The following is a 25731-nucleotide window of genomic DNA, read 5'->3' on the forward strand; positions in this document are numbered from 1 at the left end:
TCTTAATTTTGGAAACCATTTTTCTGCAGGGTTTTGTTAGCAGGGAAAAACGCTTCCGAATTAAAATTGAATTTAGCTAAATCAGAGTATTGACATGTCATGAGCTGGTGCAGAGGCCAGCTAATTCTCCTTAAAGAAGTTCAGAAAAGTAAAGAAAGCGATTCCCAAGGCTGCTTAAACCAACACACACGCTGGAAGGATCACTGAACTGAAATCATAATCGTGGAACCCTGGATCACTAGCCAAGTGCAATGGCATCCAATTAGGGCACTCCCATCTTCTTTTGCAGACCAACATAAATTTCAAGCATTCCCATTAAAATATATTAACTTTGTTTTAAGTCAAAGTCCTGCTTTGTGTTAGAAACATGAAAGTTCTAGGGTAGTTGCTCTCTTTCTGAAAGATTTAATGAAGGGAAAATATAACCTTGTCCAAATTACATAATTATGAAATTCAGAGCCCAGAGCATGCTACTCTACAGCTAGAGCAGGAGACATAGTGATGATGTGCAGACTAATGGGGATAATGGAGAGAGAAAAAAATAATTTTCACAAGTATCAGAAGTTGAATTGAATTTGTGTCTTTTAATGTTTCATTCTTATTCTCAGCTGGACTCTCCTGGTTTTATTACAGCAGCAGAAAAACATTTTTCTAGAATTTCTTTATCCAAGTTTCTACCTGTGAAGAGAAATCCAGAACAGTACACAGTGTAAGTAAATCACTCCCACATGTGAATAATGTGTCATGTCAATGAGAAAACAAAAATCATGAATAATGAATATAAAGAGAGAGGATTTACCTAGTATATCAATCTCCATTACAAAAGATTGTTGTGTAATAATATAGCGTCTTATCACGTCTTCGAGATGATTCAAAGCACTTCACACAATATTCTGTAAAGTGAATTGACTGTATATTTTGTGGGAGAAACGCGTCAGCCAATTGTGCACACAGCCAAGTGTCCCACAAACAGTCGCAGATTGAGTGACCACATTTTTTCTGAAGGAATTATTATACCCGGAAAGTGATCCCCCAATCGGCTAACATCCGGGTTCCTACTTACTCCAAGGTAAACATAGGTGTGTGTGTGTGTGTGGAGTAAGGAAACTTGCCTAAGGTGGTTCGGCAGTGTAAATTGGGATCGGCAAGAAGTGTTGAGGGCAGATTTTGCAACATGTTTATCCCAATGGGCACTGTTCACTGTATGAGAGATGCACTGTACAGTCTCCTAGTTTCCCCATCCAAGCACGATGATATTATACTGCGATACTGCACTATACTACTTTCCCCCACATCCTAAGATATGGCACTCATTTATTCATTGATGAAGGATGAAAGGCTAAGTGAAGCCTATCAGGATTCAAACCTAGGACCGCTGGTTGCAAGTCCTGTACTCAAACTGTGTTGTAGAGTTCAAAGAAGAAATATAAGGATCAAATAATAAGCGCATATATTTCTTGCATTGATATAGAGCCTTATTACTTAATCAAAACATCTCAAAGCACTTCACAGGAATCACTGTAAAGTGTCGTGATTATGTATTTTTTCGCAGCCAATTTGGGCCTAGCAATGTCTCACAAACAGCCATGAAATGAGTGACCAATTTTAGTTTGAAGGATTGTTGGCCAGGACACTGGGAGAAACTCCCTTCTCTTAATAGTATCCCTAACACACTTCTTCCTTATTTAAGAAAAGTAGTTAAATGTTTTATGAAATACCGCTCTCCCCAGACCTCTGAATAAAAACACACTAGTGTGAAAAACCCTGGACGCCATGTTTTTGTATTTCCACTTAGTAGGAATCATTTTCATCCTTCTTTCTCTCAGAAGAGTGAGGACAATTGTCATTAAATATGGGAACTTACTGTTCCTTTGGTCTCAGTACTACATCAACTGAACCATTAAGAATTATTCTGATACTTTTTAAACCAACTTTTACAAAACCAAGTTACATTGAAAAGTCTCAGTTTTGCTTTCAACTCACTATCTGGTTCAAATTTGAATAAAACACACAACTCCCCCAACTCTCTCCCTTTAAAAAAAGGCAACATATATAACTGGATACGATTTTCACTTTCTGGTTACCTATAAAGACAAAACGGTTGAGTCTTTCAGTGTCTGACTCCCAGTTGACAGAAGTCTCTTCTTGCTCGTACAGCTCATGAACACCCTGGACAATCACCTGCTGTGTTTTTTCCTTTATTGACACAAGAGCCTGGGAAATAATGGATTTATCAAGGATCAATATGTTTACCTTAAATTCCAAATGATTAACAACATTTCAGAGTTTTACATACAATTACATCCTATTTACAAAACAGAATACAATTCTCCTATCTACACACAAATAACATAAATTCATGTTAGGATTCTGAAGCCCACTTGTCTGTTTAGGTAATTGAAAGAGCCAGTAAGACTCTAGTTGAAATTTGGATTTCTAATTTATTGCCAACCTCTCACTTTTTTCTCCTATTTAACTCATGTTTCATTTGAACTATATCGTCAGCATCACTTTGTGTAGTCCCAGCTCTAACTTTTAAAACCCATGCAGTATGATACTTGCCCAGCTAAGATCTCCAGATCTGTTACTCATACAGTTACGGTCACGTCTGCATCTCTAGGTCTCTTGCTTAAAAGGTGAGCAATATTTTTGATGTTTAAAAGGATGACTTCCACTACAGTACCATAGTTAAACATAATAATAATAATCCTTGCATTTATATAGCGCTTTTCACGTCGGGAGGACGTCCCAAAGCACTTCACAGAACACACTGTAAAGTGAATTGACTGTATATTTGTGGGCGAACGCGGCAGCCAATTGCGCACAGCAATGTCCCACAAACAGTCGTAGATTGAAAATGACCAATTTATTATTGTTTTTGGAGTGATTATTATTAGGCGTGTGGAATAAGGAAACTTGCCCAAGGTTTCGCCCTGCCTGGAATTGAACTCAGGTCTCTCGCTTGCAAAGTGAGTGCTCTAACCACTGAGCTACAGGACTCCACAAACATGAAGTGGTAACAACACACCAAAGCCTTCCACTATTTATCCCTTTCATTTTGCGCATTTATTGCCATAAAATGTCCAAACATACCTTTAGACGTATTATTTCCATTGGGTTGCCTGACTTATTGTTAATGTTTTTTTCCCACAAAAGATTCTGAAAGCGAAGACAAACATAGCTTTGAGCCTATGATGCAGTGATAGAGGCTTCTAGTAAGACATTGCACAAGGCTGCATACAATTAAATTTAGTACCAACGCTATTGCAGTCACAGGTCCAGTTCCTCTACAAAATAGTTAATTGAAGAATCTTTATGGATGTGAAAGGAGCAAACGGCCAGCAAATTACCAAAACATCCCTTTTATTATTTTCTGTCACATTAATTTAGTCAGCCCCACTGAACATGGTATCCTTCACCTATTTACAAATAAAACAGTGAGGAACTGTAAAGGGAATGAGATGTACAATGAGCTGAGTGGAATTGTGAGCAACATAACTCATCACAAACTGCCTGAGAACATTACCATCATCCTCAGGCTGCACACAGGTTACAACTGATCAGATCACAACTGCATTATTTGGGAGGTGTGAACCTCAGCAAGATCCTGCTGCTTTCAACCCTACAGAGGCTGGAGGAGCTGTGTAAAAGTGGAGGCACTGGCAACTGGTCACCAGCCCCTCTATCTTATTCTGTGTCTGTGCTGATTCCATACAGGTTCTAACCTGGAGCACATTACAGCCGTAGAAACGCGATAGCGTTATTCCAATGCTGCATGGGCATTTGGTGCTGAAACTCGCACTTACGGACAGCTCAACTCAACATGAACCAGCACCAGTGCACAAAGAAAATTCAGAATCAATTGTCACCAGCTCCTCTTCCGTGCTGCTCTTCCCACCTCCAAAGACAGGTGAATATGGCATAAATTCTTTTGTCTTTTTTGGTCAGCTGGGTGTCTGACACATGCAGAAACCCATCACCATGCTAAAGAGTGTCTAAACTAAACAGAGCTCCATTCATCCTACCTACACACAGAAATTCCCATATATTGAGTAGGTGGGATGCCTGGAACTCTGTTTGGTTTGGGAATTCTTAAGCATTGGTGATGGGTTCCCTCTGTCGGTCAGACACCCGACTGACCAAAAAATCATTTTTTGTACAACCATTATTTATGCAGCGTGTTACAAAGGAATGAAAGTAATAATCCTTGCATTTGATATAGTGCCTCATCACATCAAAGTGCTTCTCAGAATATACAACAATTGAATTGACTGTATATTTTGTGGGTGAAACACAGCAGTCAATTGTGCACAGCAGTGTCCCACAAGCAGTTGTTGATTGAGTGACCAAATTATTATTTTATTATTTATTTATATATTAAGGGATTTTTACCACTGGAAAGCGATCCACCAATTGACTAACATCGGGTTCCTACTTACTGCTGGGTAAACAGAGGCGTGTGGAGTAAGGAGCTTGCCTAAGGTTTTGCCCTGCCCAGGAATCGAACCTCGGTCCTCTCTTGCGAGGCGAGTACTTCAACCAATACGCTACAGGACTCCACGATGAGTGGAGTGTACTACACTTAGTGGCTGAAATGAAATCGTGAGCAGTTCATCAAGGTTATCTGAATCTCAAGTCTAGCTACATCCTTAACGCACACCACAGTTGGTAGTACCGGTACTTCTAGGTGTTGAAGAAGACACTATGTTCCATATTCCACGCTTTCTGTTCACTAGTGGTAAGGAACATGCTGACAGTGATGAACAGAAGGCTCCACAGATGAAATTACTTTTTAACCTGGAGCCCTTAGTGCACCGCGATTTGAACAGCAGTGACATTGGATAGCAAAAGATTAACTTGACCTCTGCAAAATAATGTTAAATGAAACAGGAGCAAGCATTTATAGAGCATACACCTTTGGGATAAGATTTCATTTAATCTTTCAATCCCGTCCAACTACCCGTAGCCATATTCTATTTTTACTTCCTGATATTAATTAGCTAAAGCTAAACATGGGGCTTATTTTCTCTTCTTATAGGGGGCGATGAACAAAGCATCAATATATTGGTATCCATTTGAGAGACCACATTTGGCTCTTTCTGGAGCGAGACACCATGTTTCGAAATGTAACCTATTTCAATGTAGCTCACTCTTAGAAATAAATGACTCCCAAATCATTAAAATGCTCTTCAATCTGTGTCACTCAATACATACCTTGAGTTTGGTCAGAAATCTCACTACATTGCCAGTTCTACATGCAATAAGAACAGCTGGATTCAAAGATGAGCAAGAAAGATGGACGAAATAAAAAAGCACACAAGGAAAGACACTGCTGTGGCAACTGAAATAATTTTGTTAACCACATAAAAATAATTTTTTATTGAGTCTTATAACACTAAAATGTCTTAAAGTGTTTCAAGGCAATTGTTAAATACAATAACTGTTTTTTTGCTGGTAAATATGGCAGCCAATTTTGCAAAGTGGAAGGTACCACAAGCACCAATTTAATGAGTTTACTGATTATTCCGGAGCAACTTTTGGCCAAAGGAAGTCTTTTCACATGAAGGTCAGGTTCTGCTGAGCACAAACATAAGGGGAAAACAAGAGTCATCAATAAAGCATACCTGGAGGTATTGGTTTAAGTCTTCTTCAAGAATGCTGCCTGAGCATTCAAACGTAACCGTGATGATGCTCTGCAATAAAGAAAAAAGAGTTTTGCATTAAACCCCCATGAGATCTGTAGATAACAGCACCACTCAGTCGGTTGTTGCACAGCATGCGGTGGAGGTTGAATTGGCCCAGAAAAGATCTGAGGTCTGACTTCTGATTTGTGATAGCTTTGGGAGTGAATCAATGAAGTCGAATCAGTGTTGGGAAAAGCAAGAGCACACTCGGGAGGCATTTTCATGTTGAAGTTGCTTCAGCCTTGCTGAGCGTACAGCAAACAGACCCAAGCATTAAATCAATCCTCAGGCAGTACTCACTCTCCCAACCTCATTCTAATATACTTCGCTTTCATCAAGTTGGTTACTAAACTGCACTGTAACAAACCACTACAACTTGTATTGATACAGCGCTCTTCACGTGGAGTAACATCTCAGAACGCTTCACAGTGGCAGGGTCAGGCATCAAGTAAGGGAGAAGGGTCAGGGGGTGTGATCATAGCTGTGGTTGAAGTGATGGGTTTTAAGATGGAATTCTATCTGAAAGACAGATACAGGGAGGAATGGGGGGGTGGGGGGGGGGGTGCGGCAGAGATCTGGAGTAACCAACATGGTGCTACCTAGACCCGACTGCAGTGAGATAAAGCCAGGAAATGACTCTATGGGATATAGTACATAGGTAGTTTGGGACATATGTGCATGCGACCACCAGGAAGGTGGAAGGTAAACTGGATGGACCTTGGTCTTTTTTCATCTAGCATTTCTTATGTTCTTAAAGCTATGGTCTGGCCTCACACTACTTGGGTGTTAGCAGCAATGTAAGGTGTGAAGCATTTTGAGATGTTCCAACAATGTGATAAGGTGCCGTATCAAATCCAAGGATTATTATTATGCAGATTGTTATTAACCCACTCTTCTGCTCATACACTCAGCAGCTCAGCAAACTATGTCCTCCTCGCTACCATTAGTGGCTAAGTCTTCAGCAATTGTACGCCAAATCTCATGAACTCTGTCCCTCTACCTCTCCTCCCTTGCTCTGACCTCATCTCCATGAAATGCTCCAACATACCATCCTACTTGAAGGATACAACAAAACTACAGCTGTTGTTGCTGGGGGAGCGCTGCATTGTCGGAGGTGCTGTCCTTCAGATAAAACGTTAAATCAAGGTTCATCTGCCTGTTCAGGTGCACATCAAAGATTCCTTTTCTCTATTCAGAAATAGCAGGGAGTATCTCCTGGTGTCCTGGTCAACAATCCACCAGAGAGAGAAAAAAAATGTTCAGCTACTTCCTAACTGTTTACAGGAGCTTGCTGTGAACAAATTGGCTGTTGCGTCCACGACAAATAAACAGCCACCATACTTTACAGAAAGGCTGTGAAGCACTTTGAAACGTTTCGGCGTGATAAGGCTTTATACAGAATGGAAGTGGCATTTGTTTACAACATCGCCGTGCTCACTTAGTACTGCGATGGAATGCCAGCCTGGATTATGAGCTCAATTCCTGGTGTGGGGCTCAACCAAAAATCTTCTGACCCTGACGCAAGTGTGCTAACAACTGAGCCAACCTGGCACCGACTTGTAAAATCTTGTTTGTATTTGCGAAGGTTCTCCAGTCCTTTCTGCAGTGTTACCTCAGAAATATTTCACTGGTGATATTCTGTAATTCAATACACGAACCTCCACAAAGGAACCTTGGAACTTCTGAATAGACCAGCAGTTCCAATAAAACATTGCTTCTCAAGACGCCTGTACAGGTGTTAATGACCTGAAATTTCTTACAATTGCAGCTTCAAGCTCATTGTATTAAAATTTTAGTAAAAAAATTGAGAATTTTTTAAAATTCAGTCTTAATTTGGAAGCCAGTTACTAAAATATCTACAGAAAAACAAAATAGGCTTCAAAATTAAAACTTTTCCAAAACTCTGCAAGATCTTACATTTTAAAGATGGTGGTTTTAAGGTTGATATCATGAGACACTCCAGGCTTCAGATGCCTCACAGAAACGATGCAGTGAGACTGGTAGAAACCACAATCATAAAGGAACTTATTCCAAGTTTGCATTTCACATCATTATTAAAAAGTGCTACATACTCATTGAGCTAACTGAGGTTTGAGTTCAATTTGAGGCTGGTGAATTTCAGGATGCAATGTATTTTGCTACTGTGACGGAGGGGAATAGTTCAGAATCTCTCCTAATCTTGCTTGAGAATAGTTGTCAAGAACAGATCCATGCCTAGTCCCTGTGCTCCATAACCTTTTCAGTAAGAAATTAAGCAGAGTTAAAGGGATTTATTTATTTGTTCCATGCTAACTTTCTATAGGTATAAAGATTGAAGTGGCTAGATTATTTGCTTTTTTCCTATTCTTGGGTATGTATTACATATAAGTCACCTTGCATTTGATATAGTGCCTTATATTGAAAAGTCTCAAGGGTTTCAGAGATTATTGTAAAGAATAGTGATTGTGTATTTGTATGCAAGCACAGCAGCAAGTTTCCACACAGCAACTTTTCGCAAACGGCCATGAAGTGATTGACTAGGATAAACTCTTTTCCTTTCAGATTATGCCATGGGAACTTTAACAGTCACCTGAACACGCAGAGGGGACCTTGATTTAACGTCTCATCTGAAATGTGGTACCTCCAACAATGCAGTCAGACTAGTGAGAGTTCAAAATCTTGACACAGTTAAACCCACAATCTTCTGACCCAGAGGCAAGAGTACTACTAACTGAGGCAGGTTCACACCTTACAATATATATTTTATATATATATATTATTTATATATATCTCTCTACACACACACATAGTATATACATTTAATAATTACAGCAAGCAGACAAGTTTTATTTAATTAAATTTCTAAAGCAATGGGCTGTTAATAGCTAAATCCAGTCAATATTGTTTTTAATCTGACAAGTAATTAAGTAAACCAATAAGTGGACCATATCTGGTGGCAAATTTGTTCAAATAGCAGTTCATAACAGCCATTTACCTTGTCAAGGTGAGGTCGGGTTGTCTGCATGTGGCAAAACTTTTCCTGCAAACTAAACAAACGGATAAAGGAGTGAGCACAAATCTTCCTACCAAAGGAGGAATTAACTATGGCTTCTGCACATGCACATGCATAAAAAGCTTAGAGCTATGCTTGATCTCAGCTGAGAGTAATTGGAAGCCTCCAATTGGCAGCAGTGTCCGAGACTTGTGAGAGGTGATGAAAAGTCAGCCAGTCCTCCCCTTCCTGATCGCTATCCAATGACCATTGCTGGACACATGTATATGCTTGATGAGAACAGGTGTCCTATTTTCCCACAACGCCACCATCAAGATCAAATTAGCTGTCAGAGTTTACTTATTTGAGGGCGACTGGTGCCCATGGGATCTTCTCATCTGCAAGGTTCAAATTTACTTTAGCAGAGACTGAACCATTGGAAAAGCTCTGCCACACAGATGCAACAGTCACAGATGCAGGATATTGCTACTTGTCCACAAAACAGTGGGACTGCTACCTGCCTCACCACAACCTCTCATTCTGTGACCATGGTCAGACGCTGCTCGCAGATCCATAGCTGTTTACAGTGAGAAAGAACAGAGGCTTGCTTTTGACTGGGGTCAATCCTCCACACAGCACAATTACACATGGAGATCATGCGACTTAATGTTACAATGACAGCAAATGAAGCCAAATGTGAATTTAACTGCAAGCATTTTAAACAAGGCGGTCTAACTCATCTCTGGAAGTGAATGTGGAAGCAATCGTTCTTCACGTTACTGCTGAATTTGATCTTCCTTCTGCATTCAGTCACGAGCATTAATGCATATTAAGTCGAGAGGGCAGCATTAAGATCAGGACAAAGCTGCAGCCTTTCAGTGGTTATTTGTTGTGCTGCTTGTACCATTGTTTACAGGCAATCAAAGAAGTTTGGTGACTGCTGTTTGGAGTTTTAATTAACACCTCGAAGGGAACCCTGAAATCTGGACACCAACCCCTCACCCTCCAAGCTGCAGATGTTTGGGCTTAGCTACATCTCCAAAAGAAATTTAGCATCCAGCAGCTAATCCACTGCCACACTGCAAGGACTAGTGGAAGAAAGGAAAACGTGCTCCAGGAGCAATGCTTTTTGTGTCGGTCAGCAGCAGTGCTTTGGCCTGCTGAGCGATGCCTTGCAGGTAAACATTGTCCAACAGATTACACTTTATTTGTAATTGTGAAATATGGTCAGGCGCGGGGGGTGAGAATGAGTAGGTGGTAACTTCAAACAAAGCAACCAAGTGGTTTGTGAATGACTCTGAGGGGGTAAATTGGTGACGCTGGGCATGCAAGTAGTGTATATGTGAATGGGCTGCTGAGTGGAGGTCTGCTGAATGGATCTCAGTGGGGGAAAGCCAAGTTTAATCCATCAAAACAACTAAAGCTCCTAAGAGATTTTTTTCTCCCTGCCCCCTTCGTTTTTATTACCAAGCTGTGAAAAACAGGCTTGTAGAGCAGTTTCACTCTGCCTTTTCTCCCCACCATCAGCAAGCATATAAATGGGAATGGGATTTATAAACCCGGCCAAGTCACCATTTGTGTGCTTGTACGACACAGAGCCTTGAAAGCAAAGTTTCTCCAAGCGTAGCTCTCCTGCCACTTATGCATCGAATCGTATTAAATTTGTATTTCCTTATTAAAGGTCCTTTGAATGGATTTGGTGCTATTGCAATCATCTGTGTAAGAGGTGTATATTGGAGTAAAATCTGAAGACCTTGTGATATTCATCATCTTGGGGAAGAAACCCCTCCTCCCCCTCCAGGGTTGTTATTAATGGTGAAGTTTAATAGCTGTGTCCACACGGCTGAACTTCCAGCTAACAGCCTTTCAATGGGGGTTTACAGAATATGAGGATGGATGGGTGGGGTGGAGGGTGGGTGGTGAGGAAGGCATTTGCTTACTGAACAATAACACGTTACATTTATAGAGCGCCTTTCACATTGGGAGGATGTCCCAAGGCACTGAAAAAAGCTTTTATCCTGCTAACTGCTGATCAAACACAACACAAGTTGCATTTATACAGCACCCTTCACAGGGGATAGTGTTTCGGAGCACTTAAGTCCATACATAGTTCAACATCACAGACTCAACATCTTGGACTTCAAAAGTGAGCCTGTATGGAGGTTCCATCTCCAGTCCATTTGTGGTGATGAATATCACATGGACTAAAAATCTGACCCCATTATATGTACTTCAGTTGGATACCCAAGTCATCTTAATGACCGAGGGTAGGGTAAGGAAGAGAAGCGCAAGCCGAGAGAAAAATAGTGAACTGATCACTAGGCTACCAGCAATTAAAACAAAATTAAACTATGCAGAACAAATTACCCATTAAAGCATAGCTGCAGAAATAATACTTTGTTTAAAAGAAAACTCAAAATGACAAATAAACACTATCTTAAATCTCCTTAATCTGGCAAAAAGGCCTAAACATAGGCAAAATAAATGTACTGTAATATTTATCTCAATGACCAATTTCATTTGTCATGAAATTTTCTTTGTGAAAAAAAATCAACCTGTAACAAATGATTGGAAGATGATGACTGCAGATCCAAATACATACTTTTCATTAGTTTGGCTGTCAAAGGCGTGCAAATCAAGAACGTTTGAAAGATCAACTCTGAAAGGCAAGAAAACCAAAAGTAAAAAATTACCATGAGACACAAACACAGTACAAAGAGTGTACTAGGTGGTAAACCGGTTCAGGTGAAGTTGTTGCCACAAAAGCAAAACTTCCTCCTTTGTTTGCTTGTGGAGTTGGGTTGGTTTATTCAATGTTTGGCAAGTCTGTGTCCATGTAGGATCAGGCAAGAGAGTCCTGGGAGACTCGTTAGGTCACGTGATTTTAAGGAAAGTCCATTTTGCATCATTTGATCTGACCTGCACTAACTGCTCTGAGACGCTGGTGCATGAAGGATGCTATATAAATGCACGGTTTTGTTGATTGTTGTTTTTTTATTTCACCTACTGATGCAGGGAATGGTATATTAATAATAATCCTTGCATTACATTTGGATTGCTACACAAATAAGCAGGTATGAAATGCATTAAACCAGTACAATGTTGACCTTGGTGGTAAGTGAATACACAAGAGCAAATCACTATCCTTTAGCTCAGCTCATATTTGCGACTAAACCTGGAACTTTCCTCTATGTTCCAACAACTCCATGAATAAACTCAGAGCCAGAAGGAGTAAAACATCATCTGGCTCAGTGAGTGTGGAGTCCTGCAGCGTATTGGTTAGGGCACTCTCCTTGCAAGCAAGAGGACCCAGGTTCAATTACAGACAGGGCAAAACCTTAAGACGAGTTTCCTTACTCCACACACCTCCTAGCAGTAAGTAGGAACCCGGTTGTTAGTCGATTGGAAGATCGTTTTCCAGGAGTAATAATCCCTACCTACCTACATACATAAATCTGGTCACTCAATCCACAACTGTTTGTGGGACACTGCTGTGTGCAATGCGCTGTCGTGTTTTGCCCACAAAATATACAGTCAATTCACTTTACAGTATGTTCTGTGAAGCTCTTTGAGACATCTTAACAACGTGATAAGGCACTATATGAAATGCAAGATTCATTATTATTATTATTATGTTGAAAGGTTCATCGTGTAAGAGAAGGTAGCAGACAGTAGCCGCAATGGCTGATCCGATTGGTTTTGCTTCGCAGTCAGTCAGCAAGCAAAAAAAAACTTTCAGGAAAAAAACCACATCCTAATGCGTTTGTTTGAGGCACACCAGCGGAACTGCTGCTAAGGGAACATGTCAAATACATTCCTTGCAATGATCAAAAACAATATTACATCAACTGTTCGTTAAATCCTTTCACAAGATGAAAGCTCATGCGTACAGTGAATAGCCATAAACATACTGTGTCTGTATTGTATGCTCTCTACAGGGCTCCCAGAACTCATATTTAGGCTCCTACGAGTTTCAAATTAAATGTGAACGGGGAAATCTTATGAGTAACACTGAGCTCCAGCAAACTCGATAAATCTCTTTGTTGAGAAAAGGCTAAAACATTCACAGAATGCCAAGTGTTCAGGCAGGGAGATAATTCAAAATGTATCCTGAAATCTGGCCAGCATGCATATATTCTCAGACAACTGATTCAGAAAAGACAAACCCAAAACACAGAAAATAATTAGTTTTAATTTTAAATAATAATAATAATCCTTGCATTTGATAAATGCAGTGGAAACTCACAATCAAGGTCAGCAAGCAGTCTGAGGAATTTTGATATTAGCTGACTGACCTCACAAGTGAGTTTATATTGCTGTACTATACAATGCTGAAATCAAAAGATGCAAAAACACTGGCCATGTTTGTGAACTGACCATGTTAACGACCATAAAGTGAATTTCCACTGTACTTAAAATCTGAAAAGCTTCTGCTATTTTGTGCCTGTATTATTTGAGTGTACAGCAACAATCGATTGCAAGAAGACGCATTTCAGTGCGTAACACTTTCCAACTGATGTAAAACAATTTAATGAAGCTCATTTCACTTGTACTTCTTGACAACTGCATTTGTAAATCAATAGGTTTGAGCAGTTCTTCATACCTGAAAAAGTCTTAGTTTGGGAGCAACTCTGGATTGTCCTCTATTAATGATAATAATAATCTTCACATTTTATGTTTGATATAGCAGCTTTCATGTCAGAAGGACATCTCAAAAGTGCTGCACATACTTCACTGTGAAGTATTGAAACTTCTTTTGCAGGTGAATGCAGCAGCCAATTTACACACAATACCCCACAGATAGGCATGACAGATTTTATCAGGGAAATTGTTGGCAATATGTATGTTCCCCACATGGGTACAAAATCTAGATTTGGACTTCTCCAATAGTCTGGTGGGTAAGGCATCCCTTGCTGTGGCATTGAGTTACATACATATACTATGGTCTCACTATGGTCTCAGTCTGTGCTGAGCAGGCTGGTATCAGCCAGGCACATATGGGAAATTCCTTTTCAGTACAATACAAATATCTAAATTTGGATCATATTAAGATTACAATGTGTTTTCATGAAATCTCTGTTGAGTGCACATGGTTGATGAAGTTTTTCATGTTTTGAAGCAGGTACAAGGACTAATAATGAAGGATATTCTAACATAAATTCTTAAGTCTACTGGCTGAGTGATTTAACCTCTGCCACCTGAACAAAACAAAGAAAACATGACAGTAATCCATAAAAGTTAACACAATGGAGACTTGGAGACTGTTCAATGAAGAACACTTTCACTACAAAAGCAACGGGGTTCCAGCATGGAGCGGACCCCATGAGGAATTTCAATTCAACTGAATCAGTCAACCTTCAGCAAGAGGAACATTTTGGGGGCCAATCAGATAGCAATAAGATGTTGCATAAGATTAGAGCCCATGGAATTAAAGGTAATTAGCACAGATTGGAGAGTGGCTAACAGGAAGAAAACAGAGAGTAGGGATAAACGGGTCCTTTTCAGATTGGCAAGATGTGACTAGTGGAGTGCCACAACGATCAGTGCTTGGGCCTCAACTATTTACAGTCTATATCAATGATTTAGATGAGGAAATAGAACTTAACATATCTAAATTCGCGGACGATACAAAGATAGGTGGGAGCGTAAGCTGTGAGGATGACACACAAAGAATGCAAAGGGAAATAGACAGGCAAGGTGAGTGGGCAAGAAGGTGGCAGATGGAGTATAACGTGGGGAAGTGTGAAGTTATTCACCTAGGTTGTAAGAATAGAAAAGCAGATTACTTTCTACAGGGGGAGAGACTAGGTAGTGTTAGTGTTCAGAGGAATTTGGGAGTCCTTGTACACCAGTCACAAAAAGTTAGTATGCAGGTATAGCAAGTAACTAGGAAGGCTAATGCCATGTTGGCGTTCATTGCAAAAGGGTTAGAGTACAAGAGTAGGGACGTCTTGCTGCAGTTGTATAAGGCCTTGGTGAGACCGTACCTAGAATATTGTGTGCAGTTTTGGTCTCCTTATTTAAGAAAGGACATATTCGTCTTAGAGGGGGTGCAGCATAGATTCACTAGGTTGGTTCCTGGGATGAGGGAGTCGACTATGAGGACAGGTTGAGTAAACTAGGCCTATATTCTCTAGAATATAGAAGAATTAGAGGTGATCTTATAGAAACCTATAAGATTCTTAAGGGTCTTGACAGGGTAGATGCCGTGAGACTGTTCCCCTGGTTGGAGAATCTAAAACTAGGGGTCATAGTCTCAAGATTAAGTGTCAGCCTTTTCGAACTGAGTTGAGGAAACATTTCTTCATTCAGAGGGTAATGAATTTGTGGAATTCTCTACCCCAGAAGGCTGTGGATGCTCAGTCATTGAACATATTCAAAACTGAGGTTGATAGATTTCTAAAGGATAGAGGGATTAAGGGATATGGGGTTAGGGCGGGTAAATGGAATTAGGTTAGAAGATCAGCCATGATCTTATTAAATGGTGGGGCCGAATGGCCTACTCCTGCTCCTACGTCTTATGGTCAATAAAGCTATTTTTGATTAGAAGATTCAGACGTCCTGACGTGGGGCTTGAACCCACAATCTTCTGACTCAGAGGCGAGAGTACTACCACTGAGCGAGGCTGATACAATGATATTAGATGGGATGAAGAGTCTTCTTGATCTTGTACTAATCTTGTGGTGAATCATTTACTTTTAGTCTTTAAAAAGAGTGAAAAAAAACTTTAGGATGCTCTTTTCCAAATAATGAAAAACAGCAACATACTTCATAAGACAGTTCCTGGTCATGAAGACAAGCCCACTAACATGTACCCGTCTTGTAAATTGTAAGCGGCGCCTCTAGATGGTGCAAAATTTTACAGTGTGAATCCGAGAAAACTTGTAATCTGGTTGTGCCAGGAATCAAGTGCACCTATTGACAATCAATCATACAGCAGCATTAACATGAGCTGTGAGATGATCATTCTATATTCTCAGCTGAATAGTGGGGAACAGGTTCTGTAGGTCATAAAGGAAGGGAAGGGAGATAGGTGGAAATTTAAAGAACTTTACTTTCTTAAACATAACCATTGAAATGCAAAGTCATCATAATATAATATAGAAAGTCTCAGGGGAATACTCCTCTGCTCAAAATATAACATCCAATATTGGAGGGAAAAAAAGTTAGCAAAATATATCTTATTTATAAAGAAGAATCTGAATGAAATTAAATACAATAATAAAAACAACAAACAACAACAAAATGCAGTTGTACATCACCTTTCACGTCGGAAGAACATCTCAAGGCAGTGGACAGATAAGGATTTGCATGGAGGTTGGGATCAAGAGGGCTGGAGATGGGAGGATGGCTGAAGCCATGGTCAAAGAGGAAGATCTTGAGACATTAAATTTAATTAAAAATTAAATGCCAACTCAGCAAAGAGTGAAAAAACTACCGTGAAGTATCTGAACTCCTTGAACACTCCCCGAAAAGCACACATACACAATTTGCTCACCTTGATCTTTGTGTTTCAATTATTTTAGCAAGTCCATTGATTGACCTAAAATATAGAAACATTGAGAATGTCACACAGGATTAAACACATAGCATTAAATACGCACAATCAAACACACCAAGCAACATTCAATAAGAAATCTTCAAACTTACAATAGTCTCAATGCTATCATCTGGTGTCCCATCCCATCCATTGATATTAAAATAGTACACATTATCTGTACTGCAGTGATCAGCTGCCACAAATCAGGCCTGTTCAATTTGCATTTCTCAATACTAGTAACATTTTACCACAGTTGATCAATACAAAAATATTTTAATCTATAAATAATACAACTGGCTCAGAGCAAGCTGTTCTTTCAATCTCACTGACCACTCTCTCCCCACACCCCTTCGTCTTATCTTTCATGTACCTGTCTGCGTCCCTTTTGAAACCCACAATGGACTCCGCCTCTCCCACCTCACTTAGCATAATGTATGACTATCTCCCATCCCAAAAGAGTAAATATAGTCAGAGTTTATTTCTAAGACTATTCGACTATGAGCTGTATCACATGCAAACTTCTCCCAGCAGGATTCACTCGATAGTGATGAGGACACAATTTCTCTTTTCCCATGTCCAAGGACGTACTTCCTGGTTGAGGTCAATGATCGAACCTGGCACCTTCTGATCTCCAGGGCTCAGTACAGCAATTCTCAGTGCGTTTACCCACAGGGTAGTTGAGAATCAGCACCCTGTAAATAGAATATCAGCTCCCTTACCTTACAATATGCCTTAGTTCATCCAGCTCCTCTTGGTGAATCAGATCAGTTTTGTTAACTATAATGAGGTCACCCAGGGCAATCTGCCTAAACATAGTAATAAACAGAACATCGGGTTATAATCAAAAGCAAATGAAAGTCAACCGGGACACAATTTGGATGGACAGTGCAAAAATCCAAATGTACAGGTATCATTCCTTTCCACGGGTAGATATAGTAGTTTTTGTGGGGGCTTGGGGGTGGGAAGAAGGGGAAACATACGTACATGGAAAATAAGCAAAGGTCATAAAATATAACATTTATAATGTGTGTGCTCTGTAACTTTCTATTAAAAAAAAGTAAAATTCAGAATAATTTTGGGTTCACTAATTGAATGTTAATGTATGGAGTGCAACACTCCTTTTAATGGCTTCAACCAGTCTTCCCAAACAAGAAACAACAGCACAATTGCAAAGAATTGCATAGAATACTACAGCATAGAAATAGGCCATTCGATCCAACTAGTCTTTATACTCCACATGAGCCCCCCACCCTAATTCCCTCTCCAGTACCTTCCCTCTATTTCCTAACCACAAGCCTGTGCCCAAACAATTAAGCTCTATCCTCTACCTCAGAAGAGCACCTTTACTTCAACAAGAGTGCACTTTTCTACTTCTGCTAGGGCAGAACATAGATTGAACATAGTGAACATAGATTGAACATAGATTGAACATAGATTGAACATAGTGGGAGTCAGGAGCATCTAACTTAGAGAGGCTAAGATTCCAAGCAAGGGCCAATGAGCCAGGTCAGGTTAAGATCTTGAGCCAAGGACATGGATGAAATCAGGTTTAGATCCTGAGCCAGCAGCATGGAATCAGGTCAGGCTGCGATCCCGATCGAGGGACAAAGAGTCAGTTCAGATTAAAAGCCTGAGCCAAGAAGTATTGGGTCCAAAGGGGGCTGAGAGCAGGAGATGATTACCTACAAAATTAATTTCATTTAAAAATACTCAGCTACCCAGGGCAAGTAAGCATTTAACATGCAAATTTCCAGCTCTCTAAACTGATTCCCCACCGACATTCGAACATTATTATTATTATTATTATTTGAGTAGCTATAATTGCTTCATAGCATTGATATAGGTGTTTGTCTCCATCGAATTATTATTTAGGAAAATATACCTTGCTGCTTCATTAATCAGACCATCAGGCTTTTCTTCTGTCAAATGCTGTAGAAAACACAAGATAATTTATTAACTCATGGCATTTACTAACTCTTCTGGATTACAGAACTGACAGGATCTATGGGTGTCCAATAATGGACATATGAATAGGTGTCATAAAATGCTTCCGCACTGAAAATATGCATCTTCTGTAATATTTTCTAATGTTGCTAGATAGCCCTCGTACATATTAGTTTAGCTATTCATTCAAAAAATTCCAGCAGATTCATGAGTACTTCTATATCTATGTTGACTCCCATTATAGCCAATGGCTCTAGATTTGATGACTGATAGCACCCAGGATAACACTCTTAAAAGTATTGTTCCCACTACAGTTGCCAGGTGAAGTAATCTATAATTTCTAATCTCATGCCTTACTGCATCTTTGAACAGGATAACATTTGCTGTTGTCCAGTCCTTAGGTACAGTGCTCCTGAAAATATTAACCAAAGCTTCACCAATTTTCTCTCACCTTGCCTTGAGAATCTTATGGTGTACCCTGACTGAACCCCCCTTTACAGATAAACACTCAATTCTTTGCATTTCTTCATAGCTCCGCTGACATCCACTGGGTAAAACGATTCCAAAGAAATTGAAAGTAGAATTTGAGCCCCCTCTCATTCGTAAAAAACACTGTGAAAAATCTGCCGAATCCTAATCTTCTATATCACGTCACAATTATCTTTATATATATACACACACACACTAATAAAACGACGATGTTGGTCTGCGCTTCTAAGAAGGATCTCAATAACCGATTGACGTAGTGACATGATTTATACCTCATTGGAAAGGTCTAATATCTCAGAGTGACATGGGTATATTTGTTTTCAGGCATCTCCTATCGTTCATGAGTTAATTTTCAGTTCTACGTTTTTTGCTGCAGTTACACCTGGTGGCTGCCAAGTCAAAGTGGCGCTGTGGCATTGTGCGTTACAGAGCACCTACGTACGTACACACACACTGCAGTACACTTGGTGGCTGCAGTGGTATCCTGGTCACAGAGGACGCACGTAGCCAAGTGGAGGGAACAAAATAAAGAACACGAACAAAGCTAATCCGCGGTAACAACAACAAAATTACATTTGTAAAGCGCAAAGTCCTCCCACTGAGTCCTCCCAAAAGGAATCCTCCCACAGGAGTCCTCCCAGATGATTATAGATAAAGATGAAATGTCTGTCTGTCTGTGTCAATCTACATTCCATATTGGATCCTTTGGTTGCGAGCGTAGTTGCAACGGGTACAGCTAGTTTCACTATAAATAAAATCTGCAGCAACAAATTACATTATCGTAGCGCCCTTCCCTTCGGGAGGACATCCCAAACAGTGGACAGTCAAGGATGTGCACCCGAGCTGGGGGTTGGAATCAGGAGGGCTGAAAGGCAGGAAAGGTGAGAGCAAGAGAGTGACCGAAGGTCCAGTTAAAAAGGTATTGAGACGTTCTGTAATGGGGCACAAGAGGTCAGATCAGCGCATAAGGAACACAGACTGCAGAATGTAGAACACAGATCACGTAGCACTGCATGAGGCGATAGCATTATAAGGAGAGGTCTCAGGCAGATTTCCAGCTGGTTATCACTCCATCTCATGTCAGGTTATCTGTTCCCATAACCATATCAATGGCTGATAACAAAATTCAATTTTAAAAAATCCCATAGTTTGTGCACTGTAGAAAAAGTTTCTGCACCAAACTATTTAACAAAACTATCATTTGTTTTTAAACTTAATTTCAGGAATATCTTGCACTACAAAAAACAAGACGTATTTTGATTTTCTGTTCACCTCCAAAATTGAAATTCCTGTTTGTGCCTCCAATTCAAATCTTTAACAAATGTTATTTTAAATTCATAATTTTTCATTCATAATTTTCCTCTCATGTCTTAAAAACCAACCAAAGTATGTGTTTTGAAAACCTGAAATATTCTTTTAGTTCTTGACAAACGTCATAGCTATTCTGCTTCTAAACCAGTTTGCTCAAAGGAACTTTTTTCTATAACAGGATATTATTCTATTAAAATACTCTCAATTATGTAACACAGGCAAACAGAACATAAAATAAATATTCTGAAGGTTTCTAAATGGTAAATGCAGTATCTACTGGGAATATAGACCACAAAGGTCCTAGGTCCGATCACTGGTCTTTGCTGAGTCTACTTGGGAATGAGTAGAGAAATAATAATAATAATCCTTGCATTTCATATAGCGCTTTATCAGGTCTTCGAGACGTTTCAAAGTCCTTCACAGAATATACTGTAAAGTGAATGGACTGTATATTTTGTGGGCGAAACACCGCAGCCAATTGCGCACAGCAGTGTCCCACAATCAGTCGTGAATTGAGTGACCAAATTATTATATTTATTTTTGTATTTATTTATTGAAGGGATTATTACCCACAGATTGAAGAGCAGCCGGGTTCCCATTTATTGATTGGTAAACAGAGTCATGCGGAGAAAGGAAATTTGTCTAACATTTCGCCCGACCTGGGATTTGAACCCAGGTCCTCTCACTTGCAAGGCGAGTGCTCTAACCATGTACCGCCCTTAGAATATTCTCTCTCCTTAAGACACCCAGCTCAGCAAAACTCTTGTTGCAGCATTGGTGGCAAAGATGCCTCAAAACATTGACATTAGTTCAGACAGAGAAGATACAGTTTTAAATAGCCCAATCGCCACAACCGTTTAAAGTCAAAGGTGTAACAGTTCAGAGGGATGCAGAATCAAAGTGCTCTGTTAATCATTTAAAAGTAAATGACAAATCGTAAATTGTGTAAAATTAGTTCAATAAATTTATAAGTTCTTACTAAAAAGATCAGCAAACTAGCCAACCCTATAATGACAGCAACTTTTAAGCCATCCGACCCTTAAATATAACCCCATTGACTTTCTATTATGTAGTAATTCAAGTGGTAATTCATTTTGTGCCTTTTCCCTGTAAATAATCAAAAGCAACTTGTGCACTATCAACACAGAAAGTAAAAAAAAACACCTTTCCCCTGACCTTCCTGTTCTGGATCCCTGTTCATTAATTTCTTTCAATTGAATGTTGCCAAGTTTTTAAGAGGCAAATCACAAAAGAACTGTGGCTCTGGCCAAAATGTCAGGCCCTTGGAGTCACGGGCTGGCATGTGATCTTGTCCAATCATTTGTCCATGATTAGGAAATTAATATTTTAGATCACTATGTGACAGTCCCATTACTGTGATAGGCCCTGATTTCAATTACCACTTCAGTTTCAATTTAACTTGCCGACCACACAGAGGCTCCCATAGCTTCAGCTGTGATGGGCCCGGTCCGTGAAGCATGACACATTCCAATTGCTGCCTATTACCCATGTGTCATCACTTGTAGTGGCATCAAAACTGTTTAAACGATCGGGAACTGGCAGAGGTCAAGCTTCAGGAGATACGGAGGCAGACACGTTGGCAAATTTTCATCCCCAGATGAAAAGAAAGAGCAGTCCAAGTATTCCTTCCGCCCGTAATTGAAACACCGGAGTTTTCTGTAAATCTGTCAATGTGTCACTTTTCTGCCCTCTTTGCCCTATAGCATTGTATGAAATAACTTCATCCGTTCAACATGTGTATTCACCAATTGCTTTTCAACATATAAAGCAGCTAGCTGTCAGCATGCTTTTCAAAATATTTCTTGTGCAAGAAAGCAACTGCAATGTTCCTAAACAAAGCGTGCTCCTTTTTTGTTCGTTTGCATATCTTATAGGGACAGCAAGGTAATCAGAAAATACCCACTAGCAGAACACAACTATCAATAAGAGCTGAGAGGGGTGGATTACTTCATGTAGGATTTTAGAGCATCCAGAATTTGACAAATTGTTGAACAAAAAAAATCGGTCTGAACTCCAAAATTATCTTTCAGAGTTGACTTCAACAACAACAATTTGCACTTATATAGCGCCCTCCATGCAGCGTAGCGTCTCAGAGCGCTTAACAATGGCGGAGCCTGACTCCAAGCCAGGGAGGGGGGAGATGGCCGTAAGTACGGTTAACTAGGAAGGTTTTCAGGCGGGACTTGAAAAAGGGGAGGGGGCAAGGCGGAGGGATTGAGGGAAAGTGTTCCAAAGTTTCGGGGCGTAGTGGTTGAAAGCGCGACCTCCAATTGTGGGGTGGTGGGTGCAAATGACAAGCAGGAGGCCAGTGCCAGTCGAGCAGAGGCACCGGGTAGTGGATTGGGAAGTGAAGAGGTTGGAGAGGTAATGAGTTGCTAGAGAGTGAAGGGATTTGAACACAAGTGTGAGGATGTTGAAGTGGATCAGTTCGGGGATGGGGATCCAGTGGAATCTGGCCAGAACTGCTGAGATGTGGGTACGGAGCTTAGTCCGGGTCATTATGCGGGCGGGAAGTAGGGGAGAAAGATCATTTAAAGTTTCTTCCATATTGTGAAATGAGACTTGAAAATGCTTATTTCACATTATTGCTTGGAAACGCTCTCCAGTGGGACACCCGGATTAACATTTCATACAAAATGTTAACCTTCTCCACACCAAGTTCCCATTGTGCACTTTTTTCACCATTAATGTGACTCACAGATCTTTTTCTGCCAATGTAAGGAGTACAGGAGTGACTGTAATGCAAACTTCTACACACCACCCTTGAAAGGTATGTATAACAGGCTTGACAGGACAGTACTGTTCCAACACTTTTCTCTTTCCTTAGTCAGTGGTGGCCAACCTGTGGCTCGCGGGGCCATCCAGAAGCTGCTCCCCAAACATTCACACAAGTCAAGTCCGTGTTCGATCAATCAATGCATTGCCAGGATTTTCCTTATTAAATTATCTTGAGTTATGACATAAATGAAGAAATATTCAATTAAGAAAATATATTTTGTTGGCTGACCAAAAAGGTTGGCCCCACTGCCTTCAAATCAGTGAAGCTACTGCTTGGCGTGTAACGTTGAGCTGCACAGACCTGAAGAGACCCAGGTTTAATACCCATTCCTCTATTCTGTGTTGAATTAGCTGATATCAGGCCAGCTGGCAGTAGAGAATGCTACAATGGTCCTCGGTGACCCTGGGCCAGTGAGGCGTTAAATCGGTTATGCATGTTCTAGCCAATATGCATAACCAAGTTCAATCAAAGGCAAAGTGCTCACAAATGCACAGAAAAAGTTTAGATTCATATAACTTTGTTCAAAAAGTCATAGTCAACATGAAATCCATTGTCCCAAACATCCCAGCTAACTCAGAATGGCCCCATCTGTGTTATTGGAGTCCTGGGAATTTCTTCTGAGCCAATGGCTAAATACATTGCAGTGTTTGAAAGTTCACAAGATCACAGCAATTACTGTTCAGTGTAGTGACTATTCGTAGGTGAATGTAGCAGCCAATTTGCACACAAGTGTCCCACAAAGAGCCATGAAGTAAATGAACAATTTTATCTGGGAGATTGCTGGACAGGAGACTGAGAGAAACTCCCTCCTCTTTTTGATTGATGCCGAAAGGCCTTTAGCATTGATCCGGACAAATTGAGGATTAACTCATTAAAAGTAATAGCTACACCAGTGCTGCCTTCAGATTGTAGAATCTAAATTCACAACCTTTATCTGTGCATAAATGTTTTCATTATTGTGCAGTTACTATTTTGTGTGTGTGTTTCTTTTCTAAACTAAAAACAATTATGCTATGTATATTCCTACCTATATTTAAACATGTATAAAAAATTTAAGTCATGAGCTCCAAACTAGATTTTTGCTACAGATGTAGCAACAATTTGAGTGCATTAAGGCAATGTAAGTCTACCCCTTTAAAAACAAAATACTTAAATGCCCGATTGGGAGCCACACAAAATATATTACAGTAACACTCGCATAAGACTGATCCCTATAAATCGTGTAATTGCCTGTCGTACCAAGTCCCATTGAATTTCCTATTATTAATAAATTTCACATAACTCATACTTTGAATAAGGCATTTTAAATGTATGGTCCCAACTGGTATGATTTATGTGAGGTTTACTGTATTAAATTAAGTTCATAAACTCAACAAATTCAAATGATCTAAAGGATTTGAAGCAAAAAGTTTTACCTGCATTCCATATTTTGCATCAACAACTGTAACAATACCTGAGGAGGGGAGGGAAAAAAACATTTTGAACATCTTAGATTATGTCACTCTCACAAGTGCCAAAACCACAGGATGGATTGGAATTTAACCCTTAATTCAACATTCTCAAAGTTCAGAAACTTAAAATGCTTTTCTGAAACTGAGTTAAACTACATGTACAACTGGTGTAGAAAACTATCAAACTACTAGAGAGAAATCAGGATTGGAGCCTAGATTTGCCTTATTAACCTCACATTCTGCAACATCCGGAATTTGGCAAATTCTTAAAATACACCCTTAATTTTGAAGTCAATTTTCCACAGCATCTTCCAATAATTATAGAAAAGCTACCTCAGAGTTCAGAATGATTTTCTCAACACTTTGCCAAATTCTGGACGCTCTAAAATACCTCATAAATAGATTAAATCTATACCCAACGTGGAATTTCACTCTATAAAGATCCATGAATTACATGATCTTGAAGTGCTTAGTACCTCTCCATTATTCAGCGATCTTCCAATTTGAGCAACTAAATTTTAATTTCACAAAACTCTTTTATTTTTACTTGCAGCAATAATTTCCACGCAAAGTTATCAATTTTTTTATTAACAATTACTGTGGTTAGATTGTAGTAAACGTATAAACAGGTTAACCATTGCAACTTGAATTATCAGGAAACAAAGAAAGAAAAAAAATCACCAAAACTAGCATTAAAGGCATCAGTTCGCAAAGAGGCATCTATTTTTCCAATATAAAAGGTGTTACATAGAGTGTATAGCTGCTATTGCCAAGATCTCATGTACCAGAACCAGAGCTATTAGCAACGAGAATAGGGGTTAATTGGTAATTTTCACCAATTTTAACTGAACAACATCTAGAAATCAAGGCTGAAGATCAGTGAAGCACGATAAGTCATGCCGGATGTCAATAGTGGTTAATGTTTTTATTGTTTACACCCCCCCCCACCCTATATATAAGTTTCAGTTTACAAACGCTTCCTTATTTCCTCCCCTTCTACTGTCCCCAGCCCCTCTTCTCAGGACACTTTTCTTGAATGACAGCACATTCCCGTATATTTTAAAAAAGCCACATCATTTGGAGTATAATAATATTCCTTGCATTTGATATTGTGTCGATAATGTTGAGAATGTCTCAAAGCACTTCACAAAGCTTCTACGAGATGATAATAATCCTTACATTTGGTATAGCGACTTTCTTGTCGGAAGGACATGCCAAAGCGCTTCATATTCTATAAAGTGCAGTGAGTGTTTACTTTATAGCTGAAACGTGCAGTATTGTGAATGCATTTGTAAGCAAAAAACAAAGTCCAAACCTTACTGTTTCTCTGGAGTTTAGGATACACTGGGGACCTCCTCTTCCCGTGTACCAACCTCCATAATGCCCATCAGGTAGGTCACTACTCTTTTCTATGCTAATTTTTCTCCTCTAACTTTAACCCCTCCTCTCTTTTCTCATCAGATTCTACTTATGTACATTCCACAGGAGCACTTCAGGAACTCGCTCAAGTGGCCATTATTCTTGTGTGTGAGTCTTGGAAG

The 25731-nt window shown here is 39.8% G+C and overlaps 1 protein-coding gene across 5 annotated transcripts in view; it reads right to left on the reverse strand.

Annotated features, from left to right (window-relative positions):
* Positions 1-564: 564 nt before the first annotated feature.
* Positions 565-25731, reverse strand: part of cbwd (COBW domain containing) — a 36168-nt gene continuing 11001 nt past the window's right edge. For 4 of the 5 annotated variants that reach the window (XM_007892638.2, XM_007892637.2, XM_007892640.2 and 1 more), the window contains exons 7-16: positions 24155-24192; positions 18078-18124; positions 16915-17001; positions 16154-16198; positions 11258-11314; positions 8659-8710; positions 5625-5693; positions 3094-3159; positions 2085-2214; positions 565-678 (exon numbers count right to left, since the gene is read on the reverse strand). In XM_007892638.2, coding sequence (XP_007890829.1) covers positions 605-678; positions 2085-2214; positions 3094-3159; positions 5625-5693; positions 8659-8710; positions 11258-11314; positions 16154-16198; positions 16915-17001; positions 18078-18124; positions 24155-24192 — 665 coding nt within the window. In that variant the 3' untranslated portion in view covers positions 565-604. The remainder of the gene's footprint in view (positions 679-2084; positions 2215-3093; positions 3160-5624; positions 5694-8658; positions 8711-11257; positions 11315-16153; positions 16199-16914; positions 17002-18077; positions 18125-24154; positions 24193-25731) is intronic. The other variant, XM_007892642.2, reaches the window with a different exon arrangement.

The sequence above is a fragment of the Callorhinchus milii genome, unplaced genomic scaffold (assembly GCF_018977255.1).
Source record: "Callorhinchus milii isolate IMCB2004 unplaced genomic scaffold, IMCB_Cmil_1.0 Scaffold1, whole genome shotgun sequence".
NCBI lineage: Eukaryota > Metazoa > Chordata > Chondrichthyes > Chimaeriformes > Callorhinchidae > Callorhinchus > Callorhinchus milii.